The 12,672-nt window shown below is 44.2% G+C and overlaps 1 protein-coding gene across 6 annotated transcripts in view; it reads right to left on the minus strand.

Moving 5' to 3' along the window:
- Positions 1-12,672, minus strand: part of PNPLA4 (patatin like domain 4, phospholipase and triacylglycerol lipase) — a 126,437-nt gene that overhangs the window by 16,610 nt on the left and 97,155 nt on the right. For 5 of the 6 annotated variants that reach the window (XM_077480830.1, XM_077480831.1, XM_077480834.1 and 2 more), the window contains one exon: positions 533-654. In XM_077480830.1, coding sequence (XP_077336956.1) covers positions 533-654 — 122 coding nt within the window. Of the gene's footprint in view, positions 1-393; positions 655-12,672 lie in introns of those variants that run through there. The other variant, XM_077480833.1, reaches the window with a different exon arrangement.

The raw sequence follows: 12,672 nt of genomic DNA on the forward strand, positions 1-12,672 counted from the left end.
GAGGTGTCTTTTATTGAATTCTATGGGTACGACTTCAGTAGTGTACATTAAGATGGCTCTCATTCACTATAATGCAATTCCCAATGTCAAGCGACTTGGGGCAACTTGAGGGCTGACAAGTCGGATCCCAAGCCGTTGTAGTGTGAACCGACACTTAAATGTTGTATGCACCATTATTCAATGTTTTTGCATTGTTTTACTTACTCAAAACTTTCATAAAAAGTGTTCAAATTCATGTTATTATAAAATACATATATTTTATACAAAAAGAGTAAAAATTCAAAATATTAGAACCTTATAACTGTGTAAATTCAAAATTCTCGCTTACACCTCCACACTTTTTATTTTTCATCACTCTGGAATGTCACCAAGATAAAGAATTTTTTCTGAAGGCACTGTTTAGAATTAATTTATTTGTAACGGATTAAAGAGGTTTTAAGCATGAACATACAGAACGAAGCACACTATTTCTTGATATTAAAAGTTTTGTTGCTTAATTTAAAAGATTTTACTGAACTTTCTTTATTCATACCAATTCTCTGAATGCAAAAAGCTCACTGCATCTTCAAATCCATCTTGAAAAACAAACTCCATTTTGGCGTGGCTTGGTGGAAACAACGCATGGCTGATTCTTTGGAAATTTGCTGCTGATAGCTAATAGAGAAGTGTAAATGAGAACAATTAAACACAATTACTTTTTTTTTAAACTATTTAACAATTACGTTAAGCTTTAAAATCATGCCTTAACCAATCAATTTTCTTTTAGGGTACCAATCTATCATCAAGCTTTACAATTGTCAAAGTTTTGTTTGTAATTTATGTACAGGACGCTGTGGCTGGGTCGTGGAAGGATGCTATATTACCCCTCTGTTTGGACTGTGGTCCCTTTAAGGGAGCAAAAAGGGTTAACTGACCTGTCAGAGGAAGTGGGTTTAAAAAAAGACAGGAAGTTGTATGTGGGTGTGGAGGAGTGTAGAGGAGACTGTGGATGGTGGTTTTGTGTACAACGATGAAAGTGAACGGCAGTGTCTTGCCTGGAAGCCCCGGAAGGGGTAATTATCTGCAACAAAAACCAAGGACTGTTTAACTGCGATAGCAGTTCTGGGCCCTGGACACCATAAAAGTAAGGGTGAATCTTCAGCCAACCTATGGCTCCAGTACCCTTGACCGAAATGGGAGTTCAAAAGGCCGATGAGCACTTACAGCCATAATAGATGAGTAAAAAGCGTAGAATTTCTCTAAAAAAATTCTGCATCAAGAAAAAACCCTCAAAGAGCAGATGTAGTGGAGTGATCTTTACAGCTGTAGGAGCGCTAAAAGACCCATGACTTTGAACAGCAGACTCATTCTCCAGATGCAGAGTAACACACACACTGCCTTAATTATAAACCACCCCAACTGCACCAGACTGCGGTGACCCAGAAACAGCCTCTCACAAGGCAAAGTGTTAGGAATTTGAATCAGAAATTGCAATGGGGTTACAGGACCAGTTTAACATAAGGGGTTTGGCAGGATCAGGGACAGACTCTGCCACAGATTTGTCTGAAAAGCAATTAAAGCCTCGGGGGGGGGGGGGGGGGGTTGCTCCAGTATCTAGGTACAAACAGATAACACTTTTACAGTGGACATGGAGGGCTATGTGGGCATAGGGTGGCCTCTGCTCCTCCAACAGTTCTAAAGGAGACTCTGATGATGATCCTATATCAAGTGTTCTCAGATTCCAGATTTTATGAATTAGATCTCTTTGGGGATGCTATGTAAATTCCCCAGAACCACTAGTGTAGTATGGGCTGAGGTCATCTTTGGCAGTGTGACTGTCATCTGTATGTCTTTGGGAAGATGTGTAACAGAAGGCAACTAGGTCCAATGTGAAGCATAGCCTCAAAGACTAACAAACCCGGGCAGCTGTCGCTAGTGAGGGTTCTAGGCAGATGGAGGTGACTAGGTCACTGTAGGCAGGCAATAGAAACAGACTGAAGACTGAAGATCCACTAGGTGGTTCAGGAGCATTAACATTATTGGGACTATACTTTCTTCAGTCTAAAAGACAGGAAGGAAAAGAACAAAGCACACATTCACAGCACTCCACCCAGCAGATTGGCATCAGCTTTTGATCCCTTCGCTTCTACCCTTACCACAATAAAAGTGGCACCATCCCAACAGTGCCAATAAGGAAGTAGCTCTGGGTGCTTCAGCCCAACTAGCCCTACTTAAGGTAATAATCGGGATTAAACCTGTCAGAAAGTGCTCTGCATCTAACTAGCACAGTAGACTAAGATCAGCAAAACACAAAGACCAGTGCACAAAGGTCATATTACGGGCTAGCCCAGGAGTCCCTCTGATTCTGAGTATTGCCTCAAAAGCTATTTCTGAGGAAACACTAATGCCAACATCCAGTTGATATAAGGATTGAGACTACATCTCAAAGAAATAGCAGACTTTGTAGGCACACCATGAGGCAGGATGTATATACAAAAGTCAAATGCTTTATTACAGCAGACATAAAGGCAGGATCCTTTTGGGTATGAGCCAATACTCATATAATGTATAAAGATGATTGAATCTGTAAGAAAAAATATGATACAACCATGCCTTCATGCTTTCTTGACAACGTGTTTCACAGTTTAGTAGCTGATGGGCCTTGAATCCAAACATAGGGGACACACCGAATAGCACAGACTACAACACAAACCAGTAATCCTGCCGGCAACAAAATTTAGAATGGTATATGTATAGGTGTATCAACTGTCGGCCTATCAATTGTCGGTCCGACAATACTCATAAAAAAGGTCATTGATAAAAACGGCATGGAATTTCCCCATGGGGAACCCCGAACCAAAATGTAAAAAAAAAGGACTTGGGGGTCTCTCTCAAAATCCATACCAGACCCTTCAGCTCTGGTAGGGATTTTAAGGGGAACCCTGCGCCTTTTAAAAAAAAAATGGCGTGGGGTCCCCCCAAAAATCCATACTGGACCCTTATCCAAGTACGCAACCTGGCAGGCTGCAGGAAAAGAGGGGGCAAGAGAGCGCCCCCCCTCCTGAACCGTACCAGGACACATGCCCTCAACATTGGGAGGGTGCTTTGTGGTAGCCCCCCAAAGCACCTTGTCACCGTGTTGATGAGGAGAAGGGCATCATCCCCACAACCCTTTCCCGTGGTTGTGGGGGTCTGCGGATGGGGGGCTTATTGGAATCTGGAAGCCACCTTTAACAAGGGGACCCCCAGATCCCGCCCCCCCAGGTGATATGGTAATGGGGTACAAATGTATCCTTGCCATTTCACAAAAAAAGTGTCCAAAGGGTTAAAAAACACAAGAGACGGTTTTTGGCAAGTCCTTTATTAGTTTCTTCTTCTTTCCGCTTCTTCTTCCATCTTATTTCTTCTGGTCTTCCTTCGGTGTTCTTCTTCCTCCATCTTCTTCTTCGTCTTCTTCTTCAGCTTCTTCTTCCTCCGCTCTTCTCGTCCCGCATCTTGCTCCAACTTCTTCTCCGCTCCGTCTGCACGATCCACCTCAGTGGGAGTCTTCCGCCGTGTGACGCTTCTGAAGGTTCTGGTATGGAGGGGGACCTCCACACCATTTTTTTTTATTTTGGCACAGGGTTCCCCTTTATATTTATACCACACCTGAAGGGCCTCGTATGGAATTTAGGGGGACCCCCACACATTTTTTTTTGGTTCAGGGTTCCCCTGTGGGGAAATTCCATGCCGTTTTTATCAATTAACCTTTATGTGTATTGTCGGACCGACAATTCATTATAGCCGCAAGTAGTTTTAAATTACTTTTTTTCCCTTTAGAATGTAATTTTGCTGTCAGTCTGTTCTAAACATGGGAAACATGCGTCCCTTTACAGGCATACTATAGACACCCCCCAGGTATGAAATTTAAAGGAATATTACACTTTTATTGTTTCACTTTAAGCATTCTTAAAATCACTGCTCCCGAAAAAACTTCAGTTATTAAAACTGTTTTTGCATTGATACAGGCCCCCGGGGCATGACCCAGGTCCCCAAACACTTTTTATGACAATACCATGCATATAAGCCTTTAAAATTAGCACTTTTAATTTCTCCCATAGACTTTTAAAAGGTGTTCCGCAGCTTTCGAATTTGCCGAGCACACCCAAAATTGTTTGCTGTTTGACGAACAGCCAATTTTCGAATCAAACTCATGTTCAACACAAACATAAAGCCCATCCCTAGTTACAATCTTGTGGCTTTCTTATTTCCGGTTGAGGCCCTATACACTGTCTATACAAGTAATACTTTCTAGACCCCAGTGCAACAGTGGCCTTGGCTGAGGCTGCATATGCCTTTTTGTCCACCTTTTATATGGAGACATTGTTGATACACATATATATTTACCTACCATTCTAAATTTTATTACCAGCAGGATTTCTGATTTGAGTCATAGTCTGTGATATTCGGTGTCCCCCTATGTTTGGATTCAAGGCCCATCAGCACCTATCCAGTATGTCCTGAGGAAGCTACTAAATTGTGAAACATGTTGACAAGCAAGTGTGTAATGCACGGAAGTAAACAGGGGATAGCACGCTAACACAGCGGTCCCTACACACACGGTTGGAACAGCTTAATGCCGGCACAGGGCACAATAGTATGTGAGTGCAATATTTTTTACCTTTTAAAATAAATGCATTTTTAATTTATTACACCATGATGGCGATTTATTATTTTTTCCTGAGAATGGGACATCCATCCGCTTAAACATAGCAGTTGGAGTGAGCGCAGAGAGAGCCAGGGCTTGAGGTGGTTATCCAACCATTATATTTAAGGCGCAAATTCACCTGTTTCTGGTGAGTGGTCAATTCATAAGTGGTGGTGGAATCACAATTTAAGGGTGATATTTAGCTGCACCGATTAGTAACAAGAAAAGGAGGTTGATCACACACTGGGGCTATCCAGAGTGGGACACACCAATCACTTGGAAACATTTATGAGACTGTTTTGCTGGACTTTTTTAATTTGTGATAGAACAATTTTTTTGTTCACAAAATATATTTTTTTACAGCAGCAGCGGTATATAGTACACAAAAATCTTTTTTATGGTTGTCTTTATTTTCTGAAAATGAAAAATGAAAAATACTAAGCCGCGCTTAACTTATACAAACAACTAATTGTGCAAAAAATTGAAATAAATAGTAAACAAAGTATAGCGACCATATGTAGATTAGTGTATACCTATAACGTGCGTGATATAAAACACACATAAAAAAACTCAAGCGTAGAGCTTAACCCTTACAATATAAATTTCCGTTATATAAACCTATATCAACATAAAAGAGGATGGGACAAAGACACCCAGTGTTTGAACAATAAGTCCGTATACATGAACCACAAAACTAATTGTTACAAGGCTGTGAATAAAGTCCTCCGAAAATAAGCCACAATATTCATAAAAAATCCGCCACTTAGTCCAATGGGAAAAAGAATGTTCAATCCACCACCAACATGCGATAAAATTTGCCGCTTACCAGAAAGACATGACCCCCCACTACAGAGGGTCACACGAGACTTGTAAGAATGGATACAACTTCCAGCCAAGGGGGGTCCTCGGTGTCCTCCTGGTTCCACCACTCCAGTGGGGGTTGGGAAGAAGACTTACTCCCGGACGCCTTCCTCAAAGGTCCAAAAAGGGACTCAAAAGCAGGGACATCGGAACCATAAAGGGAAAATAAAACTCCAAATAGTGTAAAACCCTTTATTACTAAAGATAAAAAAGTAAAAATGCACTTACAAATGTGTAGAAGAAAGTAAGCCTTAAGTCCGTTGCGCCGGCCGGACGCACACAGACAGACCCGTTCTCCTGGAAACCGTCACAAACACGAGGTGATGTATAGCGTACCGCTCAGCCCAGGGGGGGGTTGAGCGGTACGCTATACATCAGGGGCTGAGCGGTACGCTATACATCATCTCGTGTTTGTGACGGTTTCCAGGAGAACGGGTCTGTCTGTGTGCGTCCGGCCGGCGCAACGGACTTAAGGCTTACTTTCTTCTACACATTTGTAAGTGCATTTTTACTTTTTTATCTTTAGTAATAAAGGGTTTTACACTATTTGGAGTTTTATTTTCCCTTTATGGTTCCGATGTCCCTGCTTTTGAGTCCCTTTTTGGACCTTTGAGGAAGGCGTCCGGGAGTAAGTCTTCTTCCCAACCCCCACTGGAGTGGTGGAACCAGGAGGACACAGAGGACCCCCCCTTGGCTGGAAGTTGTATCCATTCTTACAAGTCTCGTGTGACCCTCTGTAGTGGGGGGTTATGTCTTTCTGGTAAGCGGCAAATTTTATCGCATGTTGGTGGTGGATTGAACATTCTTTTTCCCATTGGACTAAGTGGCGGATTTTTTATGAATATTGTGGCTTATTTTCGGAGGACTTTATTCACAGCCTTGTAACAATTAGTTTTGTGGTTCATGTATACGGACTTATTGTTCAAACACTGGGAGTCTTTGTCCCATCCTCTTTTATGTTGATATAGGTTTATATAACGGAAATTTATATTGTAAGGGTTAAGCTCTACGCTTTGAGTTTTTTTATGTGTGTTTTATATCACGCACGTTATAGGTATACACTAATCTACATATGGTCGCTATACTTTGTTTACTATTTATTTCAATTTTTTGCACAATTAGTTGTTTGTATAAGTTAAGCGCGGCTAAGTATTTTTCATTTTTTGTTTGTTCTGTATTTATGTGACACAGTGAAGCCGCAGCTAAACGTCTATCCCTAAAAGTATCACACAAGAGCTTATATATCTTACACCTTTTTTTCCACCTTAGCGCAGTTTTTTCTCCTTTTTTCTTTGTCTTTATTTTCACCATAATCAATATTGTTGTAATTTCGCACTTATATGTTGATTTGTATGATATATACACTGAGAGTTTAAGGTTTATAATTAGGCATTGTGGCACTAATATTTCACGTTAGGGTATATGACTATAATAGAATTGGTCGCATATAATATTTAATATTTGATTTTCAGACGTGGTGGTATTTATTAGTAGGTATATTACTATCTTGCTCCCAGTGAGTGGGGATATACATTTTTAGTTGGCTTGGTCCATTTATATTTATTTGTTTCCACAGGTTACTCACGAGCAGAGCAGGCTTGTTTTGACTGCAGCAGACTATATCTGATTTGATACCAGGCATAAGTGTATGTGCATATATGCACATACATCTGTTTGGTTAAGGTTATAACTTTATACATTTTTTTAATAATAGTAATATGTGCTGGTACCCTTATATAGATACATATCTATACACATTATACGAGTATTCACTCATACACAAAAGGACCCTGCCTTTATGTCTGCTGTATTGTGTATCTGTTGCCCTTGCTATACAATAGGGTGTTGTCTAATGTCTATAGGTTTTTCTTATTATTATTTTGTAATACAGCATTTAACTTTTTTATATACATCTTGCCTCATGGTGTGCCTACAAAGTCTGCTATTTTTTTGAGATGTAGTCTCAATCCTTATATACAGTTCAAGTAGTGGTGTACTAAGGAATCTTTTTTTTTTTTTTTTGTTAAAACATTGGTCCAAAAGTGGACTAAAGACAGGTGTGAAACATAACAGTAGTAAAAAACAACATATGAATAGCTATGCGTATGTGAAGATGGAGAGCAGGTACTTGACATGAGGGGATACATGTAAAGGTCTAGTAGGCTCACTCGCACAAGGCAGTTGCTGACCTGTAGGGATAAGCCGAACACCCCTGGGCACAAAAACTTTCGAATGGACTGAAAATTCATACTCGAACATTTGAAATAAAAAGGGCTAATTTTAATGGCTAATATGCAAGATATTGTCCTAAAAAGGGTTTGGGGACCCTGCTTCTGCCCCAGGGGACATGGATCAATGCCAATTTTTTTTTTTTAAACTGACGTTTTTTCAGGAGCACTGATTTCAATGATGATTAAAGTGAAAAAAAAGTGAAATATTCCTTTAAATATCCTGCCTGGGAGGTGTCTATGGTATGCCTGTGAAGTCGCACGTGTTCCCCGTGTTTAGAACAGTCCCTGCCCAAAATGACATTTAACGGAAAAAAAGTAATTTAAAACTGCTTGCCGTTTTAATGTAATGTCTGGTTCCGGGCAATACAGATGAAAATCATTGAGAAAAAAATAGCATGGGTAGCCCCCTCTGCCCATTACCAGCCCCTTTGGGACTTGTACGGATATTAAGGGGAACCCCGTACCCAAATTAAAAAAAGGAAAGGCGTGGGGCACCCAGGCCCTATATACTCAGAACAGCAGTATACAGGTAGTGCAAACAAGACAGGGACTGTGTAGGTTTGTTGTAAGTAGAATCTGTTTGTAATTTTGAACTGGTACATTTTTAAAGTATAGCTCAAGTCAAAAAATCTATTTTTAAGCTTTTTGGAAAACATAGGGAAGGGTTATAACCCCTTTATAATTTTTTGGGCTGTCTGTCTTTTTTCATCTCACTTCCTGTTGTCTCCTTCTGTTTGTAATAGGAGACGTTTGTAAGTTGGATGTTTGAAAGTAGGGGCCTGCCCTATATGCTCTACAGAAATGTGGGCCTAAGGTGTTGGTGTTTCCACAACACTGTAAGCCCTCAAAGTGACTCTTGGTGGGCGCTGGAGGGCCCTGCTGTGAAATATTATATCCAGAATTGTAATTACATGCCCCTGTAGGGGCTAAAAAATTGGGCCTTAGGCACTGGTGCTGGTGCCATGACACTGCAACCTCTCCCAGATACTCTAGTTGGAGTGCAGGAATGAGACCTGCTGCAAAGCATTGCATCAAAAATTGTAATTACATGCCCCTGTTAAAAAGGGGTTAAAAATTGGGCCTTAGGCACTGGTTCTGGTGTCACGACAATGCAACCTCTCCCAGATACTCTAGTTGGAGTGCTGGAATGAGCCCTGCTGCAAAGAATTGCATAAAAAAATTGTAATTGCATGCCCCTGTTAAACAGGGGCTGAAAAATTGGGCCTTAGCCACTGGTGGCGTCACCCAGAACCAAAAATGTTCTTCCAAGCTATCAGCAGGATCATTGAGGAGGAAGAGGATAGTCAGTCAACATAACAGGATAGTCACTCGGGATCAGCATAGGCAGTCTTGAAGGGATGTGACATTAAAAAAAATATATATTCGGTTACATCAGCTTCAGGTGCTTGGTAGCTGTTGGTGAACCACGACTGATTCATCTTTATGAAGGTCAGTCGATCAACCAAGTCGGTGGACAGGCACACCCTGTGATCAGTTACAAAGCCTCCAGCAGCACTGAAGGTGCGTTCGAAAGAATGCTGGATGCAGGACAGGCCAGTAGCTTAATTGCATACTGTGCAAGCTCTGGCCAGTGATCCATCCTCAAGACCCAGTAAGCCAGAGAATTTTCGGTGGGAAAGGTGTCCAAGTCTGACCTTGCCCCTAGGTATTCCTGCACCATGTATATCAGAAAATGGCGATGGTTGCTGGAACCGATCACGCATGAACGCATCTGTCAGACAGCCACCTTCTCCACGACTCCTTTTATGACTGACCAAAGCCTCAGCAACACGTTGTCCAGGACCAGGAGTTTGTAACCTCCCAGTCTCTGGGAACGCATTGCACAGACCTTTCTGCAAGGCCTCCCAGAGATGTCTCATCCTCTGCTCCCTCTGCGATGGCAAGATAAGGTCCACAACCCTACCCTTGTACCGTGGATCAAGGAGAGTGGCCAGCCAGTAATGGCCCCTCTCCTTGATCCGAAGAATACGAGGATTCTTTCGCAGGCTTTGCAGGATCAGGGAGGCTATGGAGCGTAGGTTAGCTGAGGCATTTGGTCCGGAGTCCTCTGGGTCGCCAAGGACAACATGATCCACAGCCACCTCCTCCCAGCCACGTACAAGTTCACAGGTTTCTTGGGACTGTAAATCATCCCTACAAGACTGCTGCTGCTGAGTGCCAGGCTCCACCTCCATGCTGACACAATCCTCCTCCAGCTCCTCCTCCTTGTCCTCTTCCTGTGTGATGGGTGGGACAGCAGGAACACTGTCTGGATAAAGGGGGCCTTGAGAGGCAAGGAAGTCCTCCTCTTCCTGCCTCTGTTCTGCCTCAAGTGCCCTGTCCATTATTCCACGCAGCGTATGCTCCAACAGGTGGACAAGAGGTACAGTGTCGTTGATGCATGCACTGTCACTGCTCACCATCCTCGTGGCCTCCTCAAATGGTGACAGGACAGTGCATGCATCCCGGATCATGCCCCACTGGCGTGGTGAAAAAAACAAGCTCCCCTGACCCTGTCCTAGTGCTGTAGTCGCAAAGGTACTCATTGATGGCCCTCTGCTGTGTGTGCAGCGGCTGCAGCATGGCCAATATTGAGTTCCAATATTGAGTTCCACCTGGTGGGCATGTCACATATAAGGCAGTTCTTGGGCAGGTTCAACTCCTTTTGGAGCTCAGCCAGCCGAGCACTGGCATTAAATGATCGGCGGAAATGCACACAGACTTTTCTGGCCTGCCTCAGGACATCCTGTAAGCCCGGTTACCTGCCCAAGAACTGCTGCATCACCTGGTTAAGGACGTGTGCCACACAGGGAACATAGGTCAGTTGTCCCTGTCGGACGGCGGAGAGGAGGTTGGTGCCATTGTTGCAAACCACCATTCCTGGCTTAAGCTGGAGTGGCGTCAACCACCTTGCGGCCTGCCCCTGCAGAGCTGACAAAATATCTGCCCCAGTGTGGCTCCTGTCCCCCAAACAAACCAGCGCAAGCACGGCATGGCATCTTGTTGCCTGCTTACTTGTGTAGCCCCCTGAATGCCTACAGAGCACCGTTGGTTCCAAGGACAAAGCACTGGAAGAGGCCATGGAGGAAGAAGAAGAGGAGGAGGTGGAGGAGAGAGGTGTGTCACAACCTGTAGTAGTATTTTGGAGGCGTGGTGGCAGAACAACCTCCAACACTACTTGTCCTGCATCCTTCCCAGCTGCCAGAAGAGTGATCCAATGGGCCGTGAAAGATAGGTAACTTCCCTGTCCGTGCCTGCTAGACCATGAGTCAGCGGTAATATGCACCTTACCGCTGACTGCCCTGTCCAGCGAGGTATTGACATTGCCTTCCACATGCTGGTAGAGAGCCGGAATCGCCTTCCGTGAGAAAAAGTGGCATTTGGGGACCTGCCACTGAGGAACCGCACATAGCACAAACTGACGGAAGGGGGCCGAGTCTACCAACTGAAAAAGCAGCAGTTGAAGTGCTAGCAATTTAGCCAAGCTAGCATTCAACCGCTGGGCATGTGGATGGCTGGGAGTGAACTTCTTTCGATGGTCCAGCAGCTGGGGCAGGGAAATTTGCCTGGTACAATTGGACGTAAGTGTACAGCGAGCACAGTGCCCACAAGGGCTGTGACACACCTAATTCTACACCTTCATTCCTCTCAGTGCAGGTTTCAGAGAGGACTGAAGGTCTAGTGGGGTTGGAGATCCCATCTGATGAGGAGCAAGGAGAGGTCCGCTTTGTTCTTTGGTGTGGAACTTTTGGAATAACGCACAGAGGCAGCGCCCTGCACAGGTGGAGCTCTGAGGTGTGATTCAGTCGGTGTGCTGCCCCTAAGCTGGCCCCTGGAGGGCATCCTGCCTTGTTGGAGATGTGCCTTCTCCTCCTCCTCTCTCCTGTCAGGCACCCACGTGGAGTCAGTGACCTCATCATCCCCCCCCCCTTCATCACTGGAGCAAACCTGGCAGTATGCTGCAGCTGATGGAACATGACTGCCAGATTTCTGTCATTCTTGAGCATTCCCTCTCTCTGCGCTCATGCTACTGCCTTCCTCTAGCTGGATATCACCATCAGAGCCTTCAAAACACTGGTCATCCTCCTGGAGCATGTACCCAACACTGTGGTCAAACATTTTGGGAGACTCCTCAGGAGGACATGGTTGGTCTAAGGAAGGAGTGACTGATGACATTGAGACGAGGGAAGAGGACGCGTTGGCAGCTGCTTTGCTAGTACCCTGAGCCTGGGTGAGAAAGGATGAGGAGGATGAAGAGGGCTTGGTCATCCACTCTACCAAGTCTTCGGCATGATGCGGCTCAATACGTCCAGCTGCCAAAAATAAGGACAAGCGTGTCCCATGGCCAGGTGCTGATGGTGATGCACTGCGTCCACAACCAGCACTGTTGTCTCTAGACACAGAGCCTTCTTGCCCTCTTTTATTGGCTTGTGACTGTCTACCTCTCCTTATTGGCCTTCCAGACATAGTAATGGCCTGCAGGGAGATGGGAAAACCATCAATTGGGTAGCTTTAGATGCACACTGAGCAGATGACACAGTACACCGAGTGTAATTACTGCAGCTGCCTGCCTATGTTACAGAAACAGAACAACACCAGCAATAAGGAGTATCTTCAGGTGTATACTGTGCTGGAGGTACACAACACCCACTTTAACTGCTGCAGATGTCTGTATTGCAGAACACCAGTAATAAAGGGTAGCTTCAGGTGTATATTGTGATGGAGGCACACAGCACCCACTTTAACAGCGCTAGGTTTTCAAGCCACAAAGACACTGTCCCTGCCTGTCCTGCTCTTTCCCTGACCGCCGCAACACACTACACAAGGCCGCCACGCTGGCGGCCTTATATAGTGTGGGCATGTACTTAACCCCCCTGAGCTATAATTGGCCACAGGCATCCTGCCTGTGGCCAA

The sequence above is a fragment of the Lithobates pipiens genome, unplaced genomic scaffold (genome assembly GCF_037356315.1).
Source record: "Lithobates pipiens isolate NorthernLeopardFrog02 unplaced genomic scaffold, aLitPip1_a1.2 Scaffold_16, whole genome shotgun sequence".
In the NCBI taxonomy this organism is placed as follows: Eukaryota; Metazoa; Chordata; class Amphibia; order Anura; family Ranidae; genus Lithobates; species Lithobates pipiens.